Below are 25,439 nucleotides of genomic sequence, written 5' to 3' on the forward strand. Positions count from 1 at the left end.
GGTGGCCACTCGCATGCATTACAGAGAAGAGATCCTCACCCACTCTCCAACCACCCCAACATAAGACCGTAGTTACCGTAGTTACCGTAGTGGAGACAAACAGATATCCCCCATCTCCCTGACCGTAAAACACACAGACACGCAAAATCTTCTCTTGACCTTATTTCTCTTTTCTTTTACTATTTAATGCTTTTAACAGGTAACCTACACCCCGCTGACCCCATTTCGTCACCGCCACTTCTGCCTCTGTTGACCCAGGTCATCCAGGCGGTCACACTCCAGGAAGCAGTGGACTGTGATGTCGCTCTCCCTCCACATCAGCTTTCTTCCAAAACGCCCAGCCATTGGCTTCCAATGCCTCTGCTCTCCTGAAGCTTGGCAACGTTTTCCCCGTCGACATACCCAATGGTTCATCATCACGCTGCTTGAACTTTTGTTCTGGAGTGCCTGGTACTGTGGACAACCCTGAAGCTCCTTCATCTCCTCTCGTCTCTAGGATGAGGAGCAATCTCTCATGTCTACATTCATGTGCCTTAGTCTCATCTTCGGATTGTGCTACAGTTAGAAGAAGAAGCTGCTTCGTATGAGCTACGTGGACTCCACGCGACTGTTGCTGTATGTATCCTGTTGCTTTAACGGGGGATATTTAGGAGGTTGCCTGTACCTCTTGGCACACCCTGACCCAGAGAGAGTTATTTTCCGAGTTGTTTGGCTGGTGCTGAATACCCAAGGTACCAACAGTTCCCAAGCAGAGCCTACGATCATCAGATAAACTCCCGCCATCACCCCAAAAACACCGTCAACCCCCTTCCTTGGGCTCTCTTGGTAATGGACCCCCCTTCTTAGCATGGGGTGTGGAGTTTTGGGTAATTAACTGGTGGGCTGGGGCCTGAGCTGGGAACAAATTAGAAAAGACTGTGCAGTGTGGAGGAGGCTTTGATTCTACAAACTTTTGTACAGATTCACTCCTTTGAACCTGACTTAGAAATTGTACTGCTGAGTCCCCATTTGCTGGTCTATGCTGTGAGGCTGGAAATATCTCCCGGCATCCTCCATGGGCTTGGTTTTCACAGTGTTACCTGGTGATGCCAGGGAGGCCATGAATGCTAAGTGGGGTGTGCAATATCAGTTTCGGGACCACCTTTAACTCCACCCTCCACTCCCCAAACAGGGAAGCTGCACTGGGGAGCCTCGGATCAACAGACTCCTCTCTCCCTTTGATCTTAGATCACAACCTTCCTTGGTCACCTTAGCAGATGGAAACGACTTTCTGAGTTTAGCTTCTTAGATCAAGATTGGTGCAAGGGCTAAACAAAAACCTTGCCTGGGTTGTTCCTGCATCAAGCCCTAGCAAGTAAGAAATCGAGAGGAGTCACTCCATATAGGCAAAGAATGTGGTGGGTGGGCAGAACACAGTCATAGTGAAGGTCAAACTCCTGGCCCAGTTGTCCAAGACCCTTCGCCATCAAGCCTTGTTTGCCCATCAAAGCTTCCACTCTTTTCAAAGTTGCAAATAGATAGGGATTCTGCACAGAACAGCTGACTGTGAAGATCCAGGACACATGAAAATCACTACATCTGCCATCAAGCAGCACTGGTATTCACAACACACTGATAGACAGGTCCATGCTGAGGGTCATGTGGGTACTTGAGCCTAGGAGAGGCAGGCAGCAGCCACATCTGACTCAGTTTCCTCTTACAAGGGGAACACCAAGATTCCATGGAATCCACAGGGTGGAAGCAGGACCCGGCCCCAACAGCAATGCAGTCTCCAAATGAGACTCGGTCAGGTTTGGTTCTCCAGCATCTACGATTAATATCAACTCACGGTGGACAGTTTGACCTACGTCATACCCTGAAGCAAACAACAGGCACACCGCTCTCCACAGCCTGGTTTCTCTTATACTTCCCTCCTCACTGGGGGTCCCCTGTGCAGTGCCTTCCTGCTCCCCATCTCCAGGATCCTGGACTCCAGAGAGACTGGAGGAATTGGAAACTCATGGCTGTGGGCCTCAGCAGGGCCCACAGTAGGAAGGTGAAGCACAGCTTTCAGGTAAATGGACAAAGGAGGAGAGGACTAACAAGGGAGGCTGGAATCCCTGGCCAACGGGAGTCCAGGAGCAGAGAGGTGGAAGGTGAGAAGGAATGTGGCTAGAAAGCCAAGAGGAAAATACGGGGGAGAAGGAACCCACTGGGCAGGCCTCCATGCAGGCAGAGGAGATGTGAGTTCTTGGAATGAAAGTTCAGTGCCACCACAAGACATATGCTGCTCTGAACAAGTGCAGTGACCCCACGGAAATGCCTGTGGGATGAGGTCTGCAGCTTTGCAGCGCCGCCGGGCTTGTGGGGACGAAGTGAGATGAGGCCTTTCATAACACCCTTTCACCACCCTAGTGATAGTCACCCTAACAGGACCAATCCAGGCCTTATGGGCTACTCTTACGAGTAAGTCACATGCGGCAGAGACTTCTAGGCATCAACTCAATACCCACTGAGTGAGACACTGGGCATTGTACCCAGCTGATGAGTCCATTTCTCAACCTCCCTTGCAGAATGTTTTAGGTGCAACCCCCCTCACCTCCTTCTTTCTGTTAACTGGAATGTGGACACGATGGCCAGCGCTCCAGCATCCATCCTAAGCCATGAAGCAACCTTGAAGATGGTGCCTCTTGCTAAGGATGGTGGAGCGGAAATATGAGAGAAGGCTGGTCTAGGAGGTTCATGGGGCCACCATGCCAATGCTGGCCTGCCTTCTTACAGATTGTGTGTGCTGTGTGTGTGTGTGTGTGTGTGTGTAAGAGAAAACTAGCCCCTATGAGTTTAAGGCATTGTTGTTTGGGGCTTTCTGCTACAGGCAACCAACTCAGTCCTAACTGATCACACCCTGTGATTTCTGGAACACCGGCCTCTACTCTTTTCCCTAAACCTCCCCCACCTACTAATCAATGATGTTTGACATCCTTCAAGAGGTCTAACCTTTCATGCCATAACCAGAGACAAAAAGTATAAAATGCAAATGTCTGTGATCAGTAATGTCCCAAGAGAAACGTCTCACCACTAAAGAACACTCTGAATTCACCTGCCACCTGTTGATAAGCAAAACTGACCTAACCCAGGTTTGTTCCTCATTTGATAGGAGATCAGAGGATATGAAGCCATATTAAGCATCCCAAAGGGAAACGGGCAGGAGAAATTCCCCAAACGGGGAGAGTGTTTATAAAAAGACAGCCTGAGTAACCCAGGGTCATGCAGCCATCTGTCAGGCCTCTTGGTAGAAACACAGATTTATGCAAATGTGAAAAGGATATGATATGACTTTTGCTATCAAAGAGATATGGGTTTGAGTGGTAGAGCTCTTGTCAGCTCTGCGACTGGGAGCAAGTTACATAAATGTCGAGCCCTCCGTTTCAGCATCTGAAAAATGGGAATAATAGTAACTACCCACGGAGGTATTCTGAGGGTTAGATGGGACGAACCTGTGACAGTGCTTCATACACCTTGGACAACCCTGGCATCATTGCTGTCCTCCTCCTCCTCGTCATCAGTGATCATTATAATCCTGCTTTTGACCAGGAGGCTCAGAGAGTCTAAGGAACTTGTCCAAGATCGTTAGCTAATAAGTGACGAACTACAGGTCTTTGTTATACGAGGGTTCATGTTCCCTCCTTCATACTTCACTTTGTATCTTGAACAAGAAATACTGAACTTGGTTTTCTCAAAATCATTTCCCATTTTATAATGAGAAGAATATGACTTTTCCTTCTTCCCTTACAGGCGAGACGCAATCCTTGAAGTTCGTGTGCTTTGAAAATTGCAGAGCGGTTTGCACGTAAGATGCCCGGTGTCATCCCCCAGCTTTACAGATAAATTCTTTGCAGGCAAGTATCGTGGTCGGCACAGCTATGCAGGCATAGAGTAAATAGTCAACAAACATGTGGGCTGAGCCCGAGAGGGCTGTGGTGGGCAGGACCCGGTGGCACTGATATGAGGTTTCCTGCTACCTCCAGAATCGAGGCACTGGACGATCATATGGGGGTGAAGTCAGGAAGCAGGGGGAGGCCCCCAGCCTTGATAACAGGCCCACTTCCTCTGCCACCCAGCCACATCAAAGCAGGATAAACTGTTTCATTCATTTCCATGGCAACTGCGTCCCTAAGACTTCACGGGTGGGGGCCTCACCTCCCCGCGTCCCTTCTCATTTCTCCCTGTGACTTTACCAGGACTTACCTTCTGAGCTAACACCACTGCAACCCTTACTGCCCCCAGCACTGTGAAATCAATGAGGCCAACATTAATCCTCCTGAACTGTATTGACAGGGAGGCATTGCTATACACCCATTTTACAGATGAGGAAATTGAAGCTCACAAGCTAAATGTCTTGCTGAAGGCCCACAGTTAGTGAGTAGCGGACCCAGGATTTGCAAGTACAATGATCTGGCCCCAAGGACCAGAAGCCACTAAGTTATTCAGCCTCTCCTTCAAGCGTTCAAGTTCCCTGGCCTCCATCCTAGCCCTCTCTCCACTTAACTGGGGGTGGGAGGGACTCAGGAATTGGGTACAAAGATGACCGCAGGCCTGTTAAAAATCATAGGAAAGCCCGGGCGCGGTGGCTCACGCGTGTAATCCCAGCACTTTAGGAGGCTGAGGTGGGTGGCTCATGAGGTTAGGAGTTCGAGACCAGCCTGGCCAATATGGTGAAACCCCATCTCTACAAAAAATACAAAAATAAACCAGGCATGGTGGCGCACGCCTGTAGTCCCAGTTACTCGGGAGGCTGAGGCAGAAAAATCTCTTGAACCCAGGAGGCGGAGGTTGCAGTGAGCCGAGGTCACGCCACTGCACTCCAGCCTGGGTGACAGAGCGAGATTCCGTCTCAAAAAAAAAAAAAAAATCATACGAAAGCGTTTTTCAAAAAGCTCATTTAAGGGTCATGTAGAAGGTAATTTTGTTTAACTATTTGTTATGGATTAGGGCTTAGGTTCTTTAAAATTGAAGGTTAACTGGTGGATGTGAGATAAGTAACAAGAGATTTCTGTTCAGTAGAAAAGATAACCTCAAAGGTTAGGGTTTTATTCCCTTCTGTGATATTAACTATGTGGTATCTAACTTTGAATCTTACTCTAGCTTCCATGAGGAGCTCATCTCAGTTTCTTGGATGCTCCTATAACCCAGCTGTATCATCGTGCTGCTGTCCTCATTAATGAGTGGGCACAGGCTCACTATATATTTATATATGTGTGAGGTTTTGGAACTGTTTGAAAATGATTCCCAGAAATGAGGGAGAATTGATGGTTTCCTATTTTGGTTCTGCTTTCCCTGGAAGAGGAGAGGTTCCCACCATGGCTACTTGGCTTGAGCTGCCCTCTTGGGGTATCTGACTTCTCATTGGTCACCAGGATATCTGAGGCTTCACATGGTCCCAGGAAGGATATGCCGTCAGCAGTGAGTGATGGTTCCAAGGATTCCCCCTGCTCTGAGGCCAAAGGACCCTCATTCTACTTCCGGCTCCAGTTGCTGCCCTGCCTGGTCCTTGTGCTGCAGGCTTTACATTTTATCATTCCAGGAACTGGGCCTCACCACCGCCAGCCCCTCCATGGCACATCTGCTTTCTGTCTGCCCAGAACAGAGTTTCTACCCAGCCGCCTGCAAAAATATCTCAAGACATAGCGTGCATTGAGGTGAGGAGGGACAGCTGGTTCTACTTGAAATTGGGAAGTGGTCTCCCCACAGGTAATCCCCTCCCCCAACCCCACAACTCCCTTATCCTTTTCAAAATAAAAAAGAATCATTTCAGTCTTGGGTAGAAACCCAAGGCCCTGCCAAGACATTTGTATTTTAAATTCTTTCTCTGAGCATTGTAGAAAGGAAGAAAAGAAGCTCAGAAGACATTCAAGTCTGTTTGTTTGGGGGGCAGTGGGAGGGAGGGAGGGAGGGAATGAAGGAGTGTGACCTTAAACTGGCTTGTTTCTTTAGGGTTTGTTCCTTTAACTGGTTTGTTCCTTTCCTTGGGATGCTGGCTCGGCAGACCCAGCTTTTACCTTTCAGAGTCCAGCGTCTCCTAAGGGTCTTCCTGACGTCCTAAATCTCCACCCAAGTCTCTACCACAAGGTGAGGACCTGGTTGTAGGTAGACTTGGGGGTTGGCCATTCCTAGCTGTACCTGCTCTGCTCTTTGTAACGACAGACAACCGCAGACGGCTGACTGACTGGGGACATGCAGATCAGCTGATTGGACAAGGCACAAACAGGTCAGCTGACTGCATAGGGTGCAGACAGATCAGGTAACTCGTTGGGTTAGGAAAGTTACGAACCCTTCCAAAGAAATGTACAAGCCAGTCTTGAGCTTTCTAGGGTCCATGAGTTGTTGGGGAATAAGATTTGGTACTTCTATTCTGTGTGTGTTTAATGTGTAAGGTGAGAATTAAACACTGCCAGTACTAAACCTGGTCTGGTGCATATATCCGTTAGAGAGAGAGAAAATAAAAATGAGATTATAACATACTTAGTATCGGGGGCACTGCTTTTTCACTCAACTGGTTACTCAACATCTTTTGAGCTCAGTAACTATTTCTACAATATTGTTCTTAATAATTGAATTACATTTCACCAAATGACTTTGCCACAGTGTACTCAACCATGTTCAATATTTAGGTTTTTTAGCATTGGTTGATTATTAGCAAGAATGCATTGATGAACATCTTTGTAGCTGAATCTTTGTACATCCATAGGGATTCATCAGGATAAAATTCAGGAATAGAATTGCTGGGTGAAAGGATATTTTTTCTGACACCTTAGCAAACACAGCCCCCCATTCCTCATCAGCGCTGGCATTTTTGCTCTTTCTTTTTTATTTTTGCCAATTTGATAGGGGGGAAAAAGAGTTTTGCTCTTTAGTTTTGCATTTGCTGTACGAGTAGTGAGGGTGAATATTTTGGGGGGTTCTTTTTTGATGTCATTGAATCATATTTATTCATATTTCCATAAGTGTGCTTGCCTATTTTTAATGGACTCAGAAAAAAACTCTTCATGGGTTTGATATATTAATTTTTTTTTTTTTAGACAGAGTCTCGCTGTGTCACCTGGCTGGAGTGCAGTGGCACAATCTCAGCTCACTGCAACCTCTGCCTCCCGGATTCAAGCGATTCTCTGCCTCAGCCTCCCGAGTAGCTGGGAATACAGGTGTACACCACCACGCCCAGCTGATTTTTGTATTTTCAGTAGAGACAGGGTTTCACCATGTTGGCTAGGATAGTCTTCATCTCCGGACCTCTTGATCCACCCACCTCGGCCTGCCAAAGTGCTGGGATTACAGGTCTGAGCCACAGTGCCCAGCCTGATACATTAATTTTTATCACAAATATTTTTCTCAGTTTGTCATTTACCTTTCACTCAAAGTGGGCTTGCCATATGAAAAGCTTTAAATTTTATGCTTTCATATCTGTTAGTCTTTTCTTTTATAATTTTTGCCCTGGGGAATATGTTTGACAGCTCTTCTCCACTCCAGGCTCATACAACCTATTTTTCTTCTGTAGCTTTTGTGGTCTTGTCTTCTACACCTAAACCGCTAATGTATCTAAAAGTTATTTTTGTGTTTGAGTTAGAACTTCTTAATTTTATTTTTTAGATAGAATTTTTTTTTTTTTTTTCCTGAGACAGAGTTTTGCTCTTGTTGCCCAGGCTGGAGTGCAACGGCACAATCTTGGAGGCACTTGAACCTCCGCCTCCCGGGTTCAAGTAATTCTCCTGCCTCAGCCTCCTGAGTAGCTGGGATTACAGGCTCATGCCACCAAGCCCAGCTAATTTTCTATTTTTAGTAGAGATGGGGTTTCACCATGTTGGCCAGGCTGGTCTCGAACTCCTGACCTCAGGTGATCTGCCCGCCTCGGCCTCCCAAAGTGCTGGGATTACAGGTGTGAGCTACCGCACCTGGCCTTTTTAGAAACTTTTCTCACTCAATTTTTTTTATGGTCTACCAATTATCCTGATATCATTTATGAAATGACTGATTTTTTTCATCAGTAATTTGAGGATGCCACTTTATCATATAATTTTGTACATTTAATCTGTTTCTAGATATTACATTTTCTTCCATTATCTACCTATTCCTATACCCATAGTGTACTATTTCAATAACTATAGCCCTATAATACCTTTACGTGAATGAATATATACTAAGTGCATAAATAAATCTTTCAAATAGATTTTAGTTTCTTTATTTTATTTATATATACATTTATTTATATGTAAAATATTTATGTATTATGTTTTTTATTTATATATATTTTATAAATTTTAAAAATATCTTGTTATTTCAATTGTGGTTGTGTTTATTTTCCTAACACCTGGTCTCGTTACAATATCAATTCAACCCAGCAATATGATTCTTCAGTTATTCATTCTTCAGCAAAGTTTGCTTCCTCTATATAGGTTATTAAAATTTTATTTTTTATTTTTAACTGCTATTGTAAATTTTTTAAAATTATGTTTTCTTCCTGGTTAATGCTGGTTTATAAAAAAGCTCTTAGCTACCTGTTTTCTAGTTCTGACAGTTCTTCGTTCAGGGGATTCTCTCAGTCTTGACAGAAAACCAATTGTTTGAGCTCCAACTAATTAAAATTTCTCTTCTTCAGAAGAGAAAGCATTCTTTATTTTTGTCTTTTTGCATAGGCAAAATACCGATAAGCCAAAAGAGGAAGATTATTGGCTCTAAAGAAGATGCCTCTAGTATTTTACCTTGGGCTGTTGCCATAGTAAAAGCACTTCTAGAGTAATCATTTCCATATATTGAGGGGTTTTGAATATCAGGAATGGTGATGAATTTTATGAAATATTTTAGTGGCATCTATTGAGGTGCTTTTGTGAATTTATTCCTTTGAGTACTGATTCGCTGAGCCACTTCTCAGTAAATCACACTTGATAATGTTTTCTCCTGCACTATCATAGCTTCCTGAGACCTGATTTTCATGTTTATGACAGCACCTGCAATTTCTGAACTCCAACTTTTCAGACCCCACACATGAAAACTGAGTCCCGGGTCTTGTCCACACTTGTCACAGTGGCCATTATTCCTAGCACCAGCCACCTTCCCTGACCCAAACTGCATCCACCCACACACAGAATTACCTACTTGTTCCTGGGGAACAGAGAACATGCAAAGGCCTCTTGTCAGCATCCTGGCGGCTTCTCTGTCTGACCTGGGCAGCCTTGGAGACCCCTTGACTAACCAGATCAGAGGCACAGGCCAAGGGGTGGGGTCTCCTTGCCCTGAGTGCTCGCTCCTGCTTCCCCTAAGAATCCCTCCTGGAGTTACCTCCTTGTTTACTTTCATCTTGTGTGGATTCAACCATCAGATGCTTGATGGTGCTGTGAAGAGGAGATTCCATGGTTGTGAACCAAGGCATGGGCAGAGATGAACCAAAGGAAGCCAGGTAAGGAGGGTCACAAAGAACAGTTTCAGAGGAGTTGGAAGCATTCTGACCTTGTGAACCCTGCCCCCCGTGCCAGCTGCCTCAATGCTTACCTGGGGCCTTGAGTTCAGCATCGATGAAGGTGAGCAGCTCCTGGCAGATGCTGCAGTAAGGAACAGGCCAGGTCAGGAACCGGTGGTAGGTGCTGGCTGCCTTCAGAAGGAGATCCGAGTCTGGTGGGAAGTGTGGTGTCTAGGATGGAGGCAGGCAACAAGCAAAGAGATCTAGGTGAGAAAAGGCTCGGATAGTCCCAAACAGCCTCTGCTCCCTTTATGGAATATTCCACAAAAGACACACATTTCCTGGCAGCAGTGTGTCCCAGGACAAGGTCAGGTGGAACTGGAAGTTATCCACAGGGAGTGAGTTTCAGATGGGCAAGATGGCACTCGGGGTGTCTCTACTGGAAGGGATTTGCTTTACTCAATGCTTGAGTGAGCCTCTCTGAAAGGCTGTCCCCTTACTGGTCAATGATGCCATTGCTGACAATTGTTATGGATAATGGTCTTCAGTGCCTAAACCACTTTTACTTAAACCACCTTTACTTAAATAGCCTCATTACAGGTAAGTGTTTATTTTTTGAGGTGGATTCAATGGTCTTCTAAGTTATGCTATTCATATATTCATATGTAAAACATTTATATATTATTTTCTATTTACATATATTTTATAAATGTTAAAAATATCTTATTATTTCGATTGTGGTTGTGTTTATTTTCCTAACACCTGGTCTCATTACAATATCGAGGTCTTTAATGCCTAACCCACCTTTATTTAAATAGTCTCATTACAGGTAAATGTTTCTTTTTTGAGGGTGGATTCAGTGGTCTTCAATGTTGTTATGGATAACGGTCTTCAATGCCTAAACCATCTTTACTTAAATAGCCTCATTGCAGGTAAATGTTTATTTTTTGAGGATGGATTCAGTCAGTGTATACATTTGGTGCCCCCTGTCTGGTGAATACAGCGGGTGATTACATTGGGTGACCGACCACTGGGATGAAGAATGAGGTAGACATAGAACATCTCTTGTGGCTTGTGAACAGACAGTGGCAGCAGTTCCTCCATGGGAGCCCAGAGATGCCAGGCACTATGGCGGCCACATGGAGTCACTGGAAGCCTCTCATGGTGGCTGCTCTGAAGCCATCTAAAGGTTGAAACCCATTTCACATGCCGCTGCTTGACAGTTTCTCTCTCTGCTTATCTCCAGAGGTGTGAGGGCTCTGCCCCAGATAGAGGTCACTCCTGCCCCTCCTCCCTCACCTCCCGCATCCTGGCCCACCTGGACTTACACAAAGAACAGTGGAATAGAAGAGCAGGGCCAGGGGGGTGAGCAGGTCGTAGGTGCCCTTCTCCTGGACCTGTGGAGAGGATGAGAAAGGGAATGAGACTCATTCACGGGGCCCAGGACTCCCTGAAGCAGAATACAGTGGTTCTTCCTCATTCTAGCCTTGCTCTTTTTTTTAAGTGAAAAGTAGTGTAATCACATGACAAATATTTGGAAAATAGATGTAAATGAAAACACTCACAATTTCCCCTCCCAAACCCAACCACAGCTGTTTGAATGTCCCTCTCCTGACACCACTTTTGCCCTATGTATTTTCTTTTCTTTTAAATTTTATTTTAAGTTCTGGGATACATGTGCAGAGCATGCAGGTTTGTTACATAGGTATACATGTGCCATGGTGGTTGGCTGTACCCAACAACCTGCCATCTAGGTTTTAAGCCCTGCATGTATTAGATATTTGTCCTAACGTTCTCCCTCTCCTTGTCCCCCAACCTCTGACAGGCCCCGGTGTGTGATGTTCCCCTCCCTGTGTCCATGTGTTCTCATCGTTCAACTCCCACTTATGAGTGAGAACATGTGGTGTTTGGTTTTCTGTTCCTGTGTCTGCGAAGCTATAAGCTGTGTGTATATTTTTACTCCTAATGTATTTTACATATAGTATTATAAGTAAATTTCTGTTTTACTATAGGGTCTCTAAGACCACCTTTTTTCCCTTCTGGTTATACATTTACCTGTTATTTGTATTATAAATATTTTTTTTCCAGTTGGTTGTTTGCCTTTTAATTTTAAAAATATTTTTCATGTACAGAAATTACACGTGTTGATTTTTCCTTCATGGATTTTCGCTTTTGCATGCAAGGATCATGTAAATATTCATATATACTTTCTTATTTTCTTTGAAACTTCATTTTCTGAAATGGAAATATTTAGGCTGGGCACAGTGGCTCATGCCTGTAACCTCAACACTTTCGGAGGCCGAGGCAGGTGGATCACTTGAGGCCAGGAGTTCGAGACCAGCCTGACCAACATGGCAAAGCCCTGTCTCTACTAAAAATACAAAAATTAGTCAGGCATGGTGGTGCACACCTGTAATCCCAACTACTCAGGAGGCTGAGACTCTGCCTCAAAAAAAAGAAAAAAAAAGGAGACATATTTCATGTAACTAGAATTTCACCTGCTGCATGGTGTCAGTTGGGGATCTCACTCTATCTTTTTCCAAATGTTTTAGTCAATTTTGTCAATTTTCCCTAAACCATTTAATAAATCTTACTGATGTAATTGTATCATATATTAAATTTTGTTTATGCCTTTGGATAATATCCATCATTTTTAGCTGCATTATACTCCTTCTGGTAGACCTCCATAACTTATTAGTTTCTTAGTTTCTTTTTTTTTTCTTTTTTTTTTTTTTTGAGATGGAGTCTTGCTCTGTTGCCAGGCTGGAATGTAGTGATGCAATATTGGCTCACTGCAACCTCTGCCTCCTGGGTTCAACCAATTCTCGTGCCTCAGCCTCCCAAGGAGTACACACCACCAAGCCCAGCTACTTTTTGTATTTTTTTTAGTAGAGATGGGGTTTCACCATGTTGGCCAGGATGGTCTCGATCTCTGGACCTCATGATCCACCCGCCTTGGCTTCCCAATGTACTGGGATTACAGGCGTGAGCCACCGTGCCCAGAATCTTATTAGTTTCATTGTGGACATTCAAGATTATTTTCTTGGTATTTTACATATTTTGCAATGAACACTATTATGCAGCACATTCCTTTTTCTATAATTTTGATTATTTATCTACAAAAGAGTTCAAGAAGTGTAGTCAACAAAGACTGTCAACATGTTTATAGACTTTTATGACCTTTGAGACATATTGTCATATTGCTTTCCAAAAGGATTTTGCCATTTATGCTATCTATATATATATAAAAGTACCAGTTTCACCATGCTCTTCCTGCATTGGTTTTTATCTTTTTTTAACAAAGAGAGAGAGAGAGAGAGAAATAGGGTATTGCACAGGCTGGAGTGCAGTGGCATGATCTTGGCTCAATGCAGCCTTGACCTCCTGGGCTCAAGCAATCCTGCCTCAGTCTCCCAAGTAGCTGAGATTACAGGTGCACACCACCACAACCGGCTAAGTATTTTTTGTAGAGACGAGGTCTTGCTATGTTGCCTAGGCTGGTCTTGAACTCCTGGGCTCAAGCATTTCTCCCACCTGAGTCTCTCAAAGTGCTTGGATTACAGGCACAAGCCACTGTACCTGGCTTTACCTTTTGTTTTTTAGCTAATTTGTTAGGCAAAGTTTGTCTCATTATGGTTTTCATTTGCATTCATTTTATTATCGCTTTTTCATATTAGTTTACAACTTCTATTTATCCCTTTGTGAACTGCCTCTCTGATATACCTACCACACCTACCACACCACATGCACACATGTGCACACCACACAACTTAGAATTCATTGGTCAGAAAGTTTCTCGGTCCATTTTGGAACTCGTGGGGGTTGGAGATACAGAGAAAGCCCCATCGTGTCTTCTGTGCTAGATGAGCTCAGTAGGCTCAAATTGAGAATTCTCCTTCTCTTTACCCTTAATACACAATGTGTCTACCAAGCCTTGCAGATCAGACCTTTCTATGAGACCCTCCTGTATTGCTACATGGTAGTCTAGACTTTCCATTTGGGTTTATATGTTATGCACTCCAGAGGTGGTTCAGCTCTTCTGAGCTGGTTGGCTTATGATGAGGGTTAAAAAGTACAGGCCGGGCGCGGTGGCTCAAGCCTGTAATCCCAGCACTTTGGGAGGCCGAGACGGGCGGATCACGAGGTCAGGAGATCGAGACCATCCTGGCTAACACGATGAAACCCCGTCTCTACTAAAAAATACAAAAAACTAGCCGGGCGACGTGGCGGGCGCCTGTAGTCCCAGCTACTCCGGAGGCTGAGGCAGGAGAATGGCCTAAACCCGGGAGGCGGAGCTTGCAGTGAGCTGAGATCTGGCCACTGCACTCCAGCCTGGGCCACAGAGCGAGACTCCGTCTCAAAAAAAAAAAAAAGTACCAGGTAAATAGTGGGGTCAGAACTGTGTAACCTTGGGCATCTTCTTACAGGGCTAGGTAACTGAGAGTGAAAATGACATGTTCTCCAAATCACATGTATTTAAAATAATTAAAACACACACACACACACACACATACACACACCCCATAAAAGATAATTCTTTATAAAAGAGAATTCTTTATACAAATCCTCTTCTGGGACTCACAGCTATTCTGGAACCCAAGCCCAGCTCAGCACTAAACACATTCCTCTTCTTTGTCATGAAAGTCATTGATTGAACAATGAGAGGAGGCCTCAGTTTACCTTTCCGATCAGTTTTCTCTTTCGTGTCTATGTTTTTATGGATCTTTTGGAAGAAAGGAATTGGGTGAAGTGTCTTCTCCCTCCCTAGTCAATACTTGGCCTTACCAGCCATGTCTGTAGCTGAACTCAGGACCCTAGTTCGTGTATTATGTGTTCTTACGGAATGCACCCCTTCCTAGAAACCCCTCATATGCAAGCACTACCAAAACACAAAATGCACAGGTTCCCAGGGCCTTTGCCAAGCCCCTCTGGAGGTCCAGGCACCCAGGAATGATGTTCTCTGGGACCTATTTCTCCACTCTACGAGGCTGACCCCAGCTCTGCCCTTCAGTTCCTGACTCGCCCTCACCTCTCGGGTCTTCTGCAGGATCTGCTCAAGGAGGATAAGGAAGTGACCCGGGTCTCTGCTGACCAGCTCCTGCAGGCTCCAGCAGTTCAGACACAGCCCAGCTTGAAAAGGAGAGAGAGGCAAGGGGGGGGTCAGTTCTGGTGTCTTCTGGCCACACTCAGGTAGGGGTTGTAGAGAAGGGGCATTTATGCTGGAACATTCTTCTGCAGTATTGCACTATTGCACTGGAACACTCCTTTCTTTTTTTTTTTTGGGAGACAGAGTCTTGCTCTATCACCCAGGCTGGAGTGCAGTGGCGCAATCTCAGTTCACTGCAACCTCCACCTCCCGGGTTCAAGCGATTCCCCTGCCTCAGCCTCCCAAGTAGCTGGGATTACAGGCACGCACAACCATGCCAGGCTAATTTTTGTATTTTAGTAGAGATGGGGTTTCAACATGTTGGCCAAGATGATCTCGATCTCCTGACCTCGTGATCCGCCCGCCTTGGCCTCCCAAAGTGCAGGGATTATAGGTGTGAGCCACCGCACCGGGCCTGGAACACTCCTTTCTAAAGTAAGTGAATCTAGGAGAAGAGGCTGGATCAACACTCAACCCTACCATGCCCCATCAAGACATAATGACAAGTTCCCTGTTCCTGCATATGCAAGAGACACAGGGATTGGAGATGTGGGCTGGGATCTGCGTTAGAGGACAATGAGCTCACCACGACTCTGCTCCCTGTGGGAGCACCAGTTCTTCCACAACCTCCTCTGCCCTGGTTTCCTACAGTGGGTTCTGGTACCTATGAGTTGCAGGGAGGTTAGAACAGAGGCAGAAATTGCTGGAAGAATACAGAGAGGAGTCATGGTGAGTTCCGTCCCAAGACACAAGACTGAGTCTACAGCAGCCATGGAGCTTCCCAGGAGTGGCAATGGAGCCCAGGAAGGGGAAGCTAAATGAGTTCTATTTTAAAAGCTGCCATGAGCACTGTGTCACTTTGTAACTTCCCCAGACTTTCTTATTTTGTCAATCTCTGTTTCCCTGCAGTCAGCAAGGGTAAACCCCTAAAAATTAAAGGGACAGCCTGGGGCGGAGGAGCAGGGAGGGGCTGTGTGTGTGTGTGTGTGAGGAGTGGGGAGTAAGAGCCCCAGGAGTGGAAATGGATTAAACTTGAACTTCGTGGAGCTCAAGCTCCAGGACCTCTCACATGTACAGGCTCCCTCCAAAGTTCTGGAGGCTTCTAACAATGTGTCCACGTGGTCACAGGTTGTCAGAAAATTTGCAAAGATCAGATATTTTTATATTCTTTTGCTTAACGATATCCCTCTCCCCAGCCCTATGAGCTTAGCCTCCATCAAAACCTGGGTAGGAGGCAAGAAAGAAAACTACCATTTATTGACCACCTACTATGTGCCAATACAGTGCTAGGCCTCTGAATACATTATCTTCACTGAGGCTCCCACTGTCCCTTCAGGAAAGTGGTTCCATTGTTATTATTCCCATTTTGCAGACAAGGCAAGTGGGGCCAGGGTTCTGGGAGAGTAAGTGGCTTGTGCAGGATTGTAAAGCCAATGGGAGATAGCTTTAATCCAGGTCTGTCTCATTCCAAAGGCCAAGGACAGCCTCTCAGAGGAAGCAACATTTGAGCTGAGACCTGGATGAGAAGGAGCCAGCTATGTGCAGTTCCCAGGGAAGAATTCCAGGCAGCAAGTGCAAAGGTGCTGGGGTAGGGAGGGACCAGGTATGTTCAAGGAGCACTGGGTGGCTACTCACGGAGAAGTTCGGGAGGCCAGTGAGATACGGGGCATGAAAAAGCTCTATAAGCATAAGGAATTATTTACAGCCAGGCACCAGCCTTCAGAGACACAACTGCCCGGGACTGCAGACATCCTATTTCTCAGTCCTGGGAGATGGAAACAGAGAGCCCTCCCACTCTCTGCAGCTCTGCTGAGTGTTCCCTTACTCTACAGGGAAGAGAAGGATAGGGCTATGAGAGAACCAGAAACAAACAAACGGGAGAATTCTGGGGCGAGCTGCCTATGGATTCCCAGCTGCTTTTTCAGAATCAGCAGTTGTGGTTTTCTAAGCAGATTCAATGGATTCTTCCAGAAGCAAAAGGCAGCCCTGAGTAGGATGAGGAAGATGCCATGGGAGAATGGAGAAAGTGCCGGATACTGAGGTTTGACGACATCAAGTGTTGTGCCGGGCACCTGCCCAGGTGAAGCCTGGGGCTTGCCCAAGTCACACAGACAGGGTTTGAGCTAGAATCTACCAGCTTCCATGCCTGGTCCAGAGCCCACCGTGGCCCCTGAGGCTTCCTTGAGCCCTCAAACGCCTCCCTGGCTCCCTCAGACCTACCTGACCAGGAGGTGGAGCGGCGGCCGAGGCTGAGTCCGTGCAGGCAGCGTTCCAGGGCATGTTGGATGCGGTCCTCCGTGCATGTCGTGACCCCTGGCTGCATCCTGGGTCATTGCCTGCATGGGGGACATATACCGGTCAGCTTATCGAACTCCCTTCCCAGAGAGCACCTGGTCCAGTAAAGACAATGGGCGTTCAAAGTGCAGCGCGATCAGCCCAGCCCAGCTATAGCTCAGGTGCTGTGGAAACAGCACCAGGGGCCTTACAGCTGCCTCCAGGGTAGGAACGGCGTCTGGAGAGCCACATCTGAGTGGCAGGACAGAGCACCCCTGCAGCAGAACAGGACAGAGGTGTGGGAAGTAAGGGGTCAGGGATGGGAGCAGAGAAGTGGAAAGGGACCTGCCTTCCCCACTGGGCAGTGGGGAGCATCACCAAGTACCCAGGGAGTGGTCAGACCCCCATGGGCTGGGCAGGAAGACCCTGAGGGGAAAATCAGAATCACCTGGAGGACTTTTTCTGAATTTCCAGGGCTGTGTTTTCCAAACCTCCAGGGATGGGGCAGGGAGCATGTTCCTGATGAGAAGGCCACAGGAACTCCCTCAATATGCTTGGAGGGAGCTGCCTCTGATTGGGTGCCCAGGTCACAGGCACCCGTTTCCTTTCTGCCCTAACCTCCACCTTTGCCATTTTTCTTTCCTTCCCCTGGGGCTTGGCATTGTTACCTGTCATTCAAAGACCTACCCTGCCCTCCTTCCTCATCCTACTGAGGAGAATCCAAGGGGTGGTTAGCTGAGCTGGAAAGTCACTGAAGTGGGAATTTCAGGAGGGTTTTAGCCCCGTATGGGGAACTGAGAGCCCCCAGCAAGGCCAGCCCAGCTTCTTAGTTATGTATGAGGGCTCCCGGGTCTCTGGGGAAGCCACGGAAGGTGATTTGGCACAGTGAGTAAGCTTGGCTTCAGCATCCAACAGACTTACACTCAAACCTGGACTCTGATATTTGCTTAACTACGTGACTTTGGGCAAATACTTGAACTTTTCCAAACTTCCATTGACTGATCTGTAAAATGGGATGACAGTGGTGTTAAAGCCTCATGGGGCTCTTGGGAAGATAAAATGCCGTGGCAGATGCGCTGAGTAAGCCTCCAACACGCGACAGCTGTCCTGCTACAGTCATTGCCATCATCGCCCCTGGCTCAGGGCATGTCACTGCACTCACCCCTTCTGGGCAGACCCCTTCACTGGCCAGTCAGGCCAGGCCGTAGAGGGATGCCAAGAAAGCTGCAGTTCAGCTCTGGAAGCCAGAAGAGGAAGCACAGAGCTCAGAGCTGAGCCATGCAAATGACACACAAAGAAGGATAAAATCCTAACCTGGGTTCAGCTGTGTGGCTGGAGTATTCAGCTTACGGATGTCCCACACAGGCAAATCCTCCTGCCTCCCCAGCCTGGGAGGCACCACTGGCCGAGTGAAAACTAAGCCCTTTGTGAGCTCTCCAGCATCCTTTCACAGTGTCTGTGGTAGGCTACGCATGCCAAAGCCGGACGGTGCAGCAGCGGGCACACAGGAAGCAGCACGCGCACCTTGGTGCCATCACAGGTTCACTGACTGTCTGCCATGTGCCAGGCACTAGGGAGACAGCAGTGAACCAAGCAGCTGTGCTCCTTGGTGGGAGACACAGACACTGAGCAATGGAACAAAGAAAGACGTGATTCCAGAAAGTGAAACATGCTGTAAAGGATAGTGCTGGGAGTGGGACAAGTGGGGACCCCGCTACAGGGTGTGGGGGGTCAGAGAGGCCTCTCTAAAGAAGGGACATTTAAGCTGGATGAGGAAGCCAGGACAAGTGATGGGGAAGAGTGTTGGAGAAAGGGGAGCCAGCCCATGCCATGGTCTGGGTAAAGGAATTAGCTCGCTAAGGACCTGGACCCAGGAGAATAGGCCAGGGTGCTGGGCTGGCCGAGGAGACAGACTAACCCATTAGGTCCCATGCCTTCTGGCTGTGGAGGTGAAGGACTGAGTTCAGAAAACCTTTCACGGGTGGCTGGGTGCGGTGGCTCATGCCTGTAATCCCAGCACTTTGGGAGGCCAAGCTGGGCGGATCGCTTAAGGTCAGGATTTCAAAACCAGCCTGGTCAACACGTTGAAACCCCATCTCTACTAAAAAGATTTTAAAAAATTAGCCCGGCATGGTGGTGTAATCCCAGTCACCCGGGAGGCTGAGGCAGGAGAATCGCTTGAACCCGGGAGGCGGAGGTTGCAGTAAGTCGACATCACACCACTGCACCCCAGCCTGGGTGGCAGAGCGAGATTCCGTCTCAAAAAGAAAAAAAAAAAAAGACAGAAAACCTTTCACTGGTGACTCAAGACCTTGGGTGTGTCCATTAGCAGCACCTGGATGCTCAGAGACATCCTGAGGCCCTTCCGTGTGACTTTTACAGTTGCCTTTGGGGCTTCTGTTTAACACCTCCACAGGCAGCTCAGGTAGTGAGTCCACTGACCCTGAGCCAGACTGGGCAGACCCCTCCCTGACCTGGGATTGTGCTGGTACCTGGCATGGATGAGCATCTGTGGGGACTGGCACCTGTGATGAAGGCTCATCTTTCTGCCTCCCATGGCAGCCCGACCACAAGACTCTCTGGAGGTGGGTCCTATTCCAGCTCAGGGCTAATGGCACCTGCTGGAGGAGGTAGAACACCAGGCACCTTCACATGGATGAGCCTGGGGCATAAACGGCTGGCCCAGATGTCATCAACGACCCTTTGTCCTCAGGCTGAGATCTCCCAGGTTACCCCCAGGGCAGGTTCTTGGAGGGAGCTCAGAGACCTCATTTTACAGAAGGGGAGGCTGAGGTCCAGTGAGGATAAGGGGCTTGTTCAAGGCAGCTGGGAGAGAGTTGCCACTGGTATAAACAGACCAGGGGATCAGGGAGGACTTTTTATTTTCAAATTGTGGCTGAGACCCAATTCTAGGGACAAAAAGTACTAAATGCTCTGCATTCTAAAGTTCTAAGAGCCATGGAGTATTGTCAAGGATGTGGGCGCAACCACCCCGGTGGGCTTGCTGGGAGGTGTCAGGCCAGAACCAGCACAGTGATCCGCCAACCCCTGTTGTTATAAGATTGGGAAGAGAAAAAGGGTCTTCAACCATTCTGGAAGGTTCTTCCTTCTCTCCCCAAAGCTGAGGGCAGAGGGCTCTCAGAGAAGTCTTGATACAGACTGGGATGCCCAAAGGTGAGGGTGCTGCCCTTTTTTCCTCACTTGCCTGCTCCTGGGCTGCCTGTGAGCCATGGCAGGGCTGAGACAAGGGGCAGAGGGGGCATCTTGCAGACCCACTGTTGGACAAGTCAAAGACTTGAGCTCCAGATTGGAGTGAGAGGTGAAACAAAAGCAGGACTTGAGCCATTTGTTGTTACTTTTCTAGAGGGCTGCCAGCAAGGTGAGGGAAACCTATCAGAAGGAGACTGAAGGCTGGACCAATTTTGCAGGAAGCTGGATGGGGCAGATTGAAGATGGGAAATTGGCGGCACAGAGAGGTTAAACAGCTTGCCTAAAGTCACACAGCTAGGAGATGGCAAAGCCAGGGTATAAACCCAGGGAGTCTGGGGTTTCAACCACTAGAATACATTGCCCCTCAGCACAGTCAGAGGCAGTTACTGGAAGAAAAATAAAACCAATTCACGTCTCTACTTCAACAAGTGAAGACTTGATTTTGCTTTAAGAGGTAGGCTGGGCATGTCTGTAATCCCAGTACTTTGGGAGGTTGAGGTAGGTGGATCACCTGAGGTCAGGAGTTCGAGATCAGCCTGGCCAACATGGGGAAACCCTGTCTCTACTAAAAATACAAAAAATTAACTGGGTGTGATGGTGCATACCTGTAATCACAGCTAATCAGGAGGCTGAGGCATGAGAATGGTTTGAACCTGGGAGGTGGAGGTTGCAGTGAGCCAAGATCACACCAGCCTGGATGACAGAGCAAGACTCTGTCTCCAAAAAAAAGATCTAGACTCTCAATTGCTGGAGATTCTGAGCCCCACACGTCTATCTACACCAGCTGCCCCTCACAGCCCTGCATCCTCCAGAGAAAGGGCCAAGGCTCCCTGGAGTGTGTGCCAGAGGGGATACCGAGCAATACTCTCTCGGACTGCACCGGCGATGACTGTGGCGGCTCACAGGGCCCAGGCATCTCTAGCCTGGAGCTTGGGCTGAACCACGTGATCGGGTTTTAAGACCCCTCTGCCCAGCCCCCACGGCGATGGCCAAGCTGGTTATGCCATGAAGCAGGAGTGAGTCATCCTGCTCACTCATTACGTGTCCCACACTGTAATGGACACAAATGAACGTTCTCAGCCAACACCACTTCTGCACACTCCTGTCCTTAAGGGGGCAGAACACAGTGCCATGGGGCTGCTGCTAGCACACCCTGCCCAATGCCTGCCTGCCCATGGCTTCTCCTTCTCATCTTAGGGCTGCCTGTGACTTTCCCATCTTCTGGCCTCAGTGTGCCCCCTCCCTGCCCCACCCTGTTCAAGGGACACATCAAAGCCTTTTCCATGGAAGGGCAGGATATCCTCAGGCACTGGTGGAATTCTGGTGTGCCAGCCTCCCTGGCATTCCAAGGCTTCCTCAAGCTTGCCCTAAGTTCTTCTCAGAGGCAGGACTTGCCCGAGTCACTAGCCCCTGGGAGCCTGAGAGACGGGGAGAGGGAGCCCAGCCAGGGGACCCTCAGTCGTGCTGCCCTGGGGGTTAACCCAGCACACCGGGTTCACCACCCAGCCCTTTGAACGCTCATTTCCGTCTGAGTCAGTCATCAGCTGTTTCTTATGACTTGTCAGCAGAACCTCACGGCTTTGGGGCAGAGGTGACGGGGGAAGGCAGTGGCACCCGCTCTCCCAGCATGACGCCTTTTTTCAAAAGCTGGGCAAGCAGGGCCTGGCTTCCCTGGCATTGCTCTCCCAAGCTCCCTCCCTATCTTGTTGAGAAAAGCTCCCATTGTAAAATTCCAGCTGCTGCCGGGAATGCCCCCCACCACCACCACCAATTCCCCTGCCATTGGTGAGGTGGTGTTGAAACATCCAACAACGGGGTCTTCCCCCATCTCCAAGTTCCTCTTCTGAGCCAGCAAAGAGGATTCATAGTGCTTGCTGGGGACCCTGCATGGGGCGGATAGGCCTGGAATTGGGGTGGGTTGGTGGGACCCCAGAGGGCACAGAGAGAGCCAGTCCTGCTTCCACCTTTTCTTCCCATGTTGATAGGACGTCATGATGCGGAGGGCTCATCTTCCCTTTGGTGCAGCGCTGGTCAGAGAAGGCGTGGGGTCCGCCCGGGTCCAGCTTCCCCAGGCAGCCCACGATGGGGCAGGGAGGAGACCCTCTTGGGAGTTTCTAAACAGTGATGAAGGGAGGAGTTAGAGGGCCTGCATCTCATATGGAGGGGGCCTCCAGGTTCTAGCTGGCTCTCCACATTGCTTTCCTGGTGTTCTGGAATATTCTAGGCCCATGCAGTCCTGGACTGACCCAGCCTGCTTCCATCCTGGATGACTCCTCCCTCTCCTGCTTCCTACCCTCCAAGACTTGACTCTCCCTTCTCTGCCCCACTCCCTTCCTCAGGCCTTCATAAAGCAGAATCTCCACGGTGACCTACGTAAAAGAATTCTTCGCAACACAGGAAGGATACACCGGAAACTAAGGAGATTGATTAGTTACTCTAGGAGGTGGAGGTGAGAAAAGGGTGGACAGGATCAAGGAATGAAACTGGAGATGAGGGAGGAGCAGCACTTCTCTGAGGATTATCTGTGTGTATAGCTTTAACGTTTAGAACCATGGCGATATTTTACATACCCAAAATTAAATAAATAATCGAAATCAACCAGGATATGGGGGCAGGGAACCGAAAATGGGGGACAAGCAATAACACATTAACCTAACTGTATAATCAGTTACTGACATAACCACACTGAGGCAGATAGGCAATGAAAGAACTAACCTAAGTAACTTTGTAAAATGGTACTTTGACTGGATACTGGTCAAAAACAAAAATAAAAACTATAGACAAATACTGTTTTCCAGTTATTAAATATGTTTCTCATATGAATGTGAGTTAAAAATTAGAAAAGTTCAGGACTGGGCATGGTGGCTCACACCTGTAATCCCAGCACTTTGGGAGGCCAAGGCGGGTGGATCACCTGAGGTCAGGAGTTCAAGACTGGCCTGACCAACATTGCAAAACACTGTCTCTATTAAAAATACAAAAATTAGCCAGGCGTGGTGGTGGGCACCTGTAGTCCCAGCTACTCGAGTGGCTGAGACAGAAGAATTGCTTGTACCCAGGAGGCGGAGGTTGCAGTGAGCTGAGATTGTGCCACTGCACTCCAGCCTAGGTGACAGAGCAAGACTCCATGTCAAAAAAAAAAAAAGAAAAAAATCTGAAAGTTCTTTATGTGTACACTAGGATTAGGCAGATAACGTGAATAAACCATAGATAAGGAGAGCTAAAGAAAGAAATGACAAATAAAGAAGGGGGAAAGCTGGAATGAACCTTGTGGAGTTAGACCAGACTTGAAAGAATCAGGATGAACTCATGGTTTTTAGTGTACATACAGATAGATACATATAGAAAAATTTTTAAAAGATGTGTGTGCTTGGATTAATACACATACATTTTCTAGTTCTGTCTACAGAGAAAGCCCAGAGGCAATGACATCCCAGTAGCAACAAGCTACTTCCGTCCTAGATGACCTTTCTTCTCATGGGCTGAACTGTGTGATTTGGGTTTTAAGACCCCTCTTCCCAGCCCCTGCTGCGATGGCCAAGCTGGCTATGCCATGAACCAGGAGTGAGTCATCCCGCTCACTCATTATGTGTCCCACATGGTAATGGATGCAAACCCAAGATGCAAATGAACGTTCTCAGCCAGCACCACTTCTGCCCACTCCTGTCTTTACGGGGGTGTCCTTGAGATCTAGTGCCCAGATCTTGGCTTCTAAATACCATTCTCCAATAAAAGGAACCAGAGCTCCTTAGAGACATGGCTGATCCTAGGATTGAAACAGGAAATATACAACATAAACCCAGCATATCTTGTAGTGCCAGAAAATAAGTCAATATTTGAAAAGCCATGGGGAGTGTCAAAAGGACATACGGACTAACCTGAAGGAGCTTCCAATGGCCACAGCTGGGACAATTTGAATGAACAAAGAAAGTGATGAATTATAACTCATAGATAAAATAAATATCCACAAGTCTATAGATAATTATAGATAGTTAAATGTTATAGACACTTGAATAAAAACATAAATGGAGGAGAAAAGACAAGTCTTCTTTACAAAAGAATTCCAATTAATAAACGTGAGAGGAATGAGAGAAATAGAAAACTGCCACTAGGCAAACACCATGGCAATAATTGTAGATCCACTGATGAATGCTGAAAATCTGTTAGTGAAAATCTGTGGAGAAATACGATATTCGTATAGCCTCAAGGTAGTTCCCCCCAAATAATTACCACTTATAAAGGGGAAAACAAGAACCTCACATTGGAGAAACCCAGCAGACAGCACATTCACCATATGATCAAAGTTAGCATGACCAGCAATAAGCTATATCGGCATCATGTATCCCCTGCTGTAATGCACTGAGGAGGGAAGGACATGTCACTTCTTTGTTTTTTTGTTTTGTTTTGCCAAAAACACATAACCATCATCATGAGAAAACACCATTCAAAATCCAGTTTGGAGACATCCTATATAGCGAGTATTCACCATACAGACATTCACTATGGGGAGTACTCACCAAAGTGTTCGGGTCATCAAAGATAAGGAAAGACAGAGGAACTATCACAGATTGGTAGAGACTAAGGAGACACAAAGGCTAAATGCAATGTGGGATCCTGTACTGAATTGTAGAACAGAAAGAGAACATTAGGGGGAAAATACGCTAAGATTCAAATGAGGTCTGTCGTTTAGTTAATAGTACTCTGTTAGTGATCATTTCCTGGTTTTGATAACTGCACCATGTTTACGTAAGTTGTTCATTAGAGGAAGCTGAGTGAATGGTAGACATGGCTCTAAGATCCTTTATATATTTACATAGCCTTATGCCCTTTCAGTATCTTTCCAGGCAGTTATCAAATGATTCACTACCTTACATGAACTTCTTGAACATTTGCTATTTCTTCTGTAGTCACAGTGGACCAGTGCAGGGCTGGCTGCCTCAAAACCCCCCAACCTGAAGTTCCTAAACTGGGGATGAGAATTTCTGGGGCTCTGTGGGGGATTTAAGGGCTGTCTTTGAGAATGTTCAAGTTATGTTTTCATTTTAATGTCAGTCTAGATACAGTTCATAGTTAATATATTATGGAACATCTTGATGATCACCTCATGACCAAACGTTACCAGATGTTCGTGCCTAGTTTGCATTTGTGTCATACCGTGTTGGTGTCACCTAAAAGGACAGGGCACACCACGTGTGTGCTTGGGATTTGCAAGAGCTCAAGGTTAGGCACAATGAGTTAACATAGGCAAATGTGTAGAAACATTCCTGGTGCATAATAAGCATTCAATATATGTTCTCTGTTAGCTATCAGAGTTTCTTCTTTCTCTTTTCTCTTTCTTTCTTTCTTTCTTTCTTTCTTTCTTTCTTTCTTTCTTTCTTTCTT

General features: G+C 47.0%; 1 protein-coding gene across 2 annotated transcripts in view; it reads right to left on the reverse strand.

Annotated features, from left to right (window-relative positions):
• The window catches only part of PIK3R5 (phosphoinositide-3-kinase, regulatory subunit 5), a 91,576-nt gene that overhangs the window by 14,517 nt on the left and 51,620 nt on the right, over positions 1 to 25,439 (reverse strand). The window contains exons 1-5 of one of the 2 annotated variants that reach the window (XM_011958610.1): positions 17,882 to 17,933; positions 16,794 to 16,909; positions 14,457 to 14,557; positions 10,756 to 10,824; positions 9,520 to 9,658 (exon numbers count right to left, since the gene is read on the reverse strand). In XM_011958610.1, coding sequence (XP_011814000.1) covers positions 9,520 to 9,658; positions 10,756 to 10,824; positions 14,457 to 14,557; positions 16,794 to 16,896 — 412 coding nt within the window. In that variant the 5' untranslated portion in view covers positions 16,897 to 16,909; positions 17,882 to 17,933. Of the gene's footprint in view, positions 1 to 9,519; positions 9,659 to 10,755; positions 10,825 to 14,456; positions 14,558 to 16,793; positions 16,910 to 17,881; positions 17,934 to 25,439 lie in introns of those variants that run through there. The other variant, XM_011958609.1, reaches the window with a different exon arrangement.

This window comes from Colobus angolensis, unplaced genomic scaffold (assembly GCF_000951035.1).
Source record: "Colobus angolensis palliatus isolate OR3802 unplaced genomic scaffold, Cang.pa_1.0 Scaffold47, whole genome shotgun sequence".
Taxonomy (NCBI): domain Eukaryota; kingdom Metazoa; phylum Chordata; class Mammalia; order Primates; family Cercopithecidae; genus Colobus; species Colobus angolensis.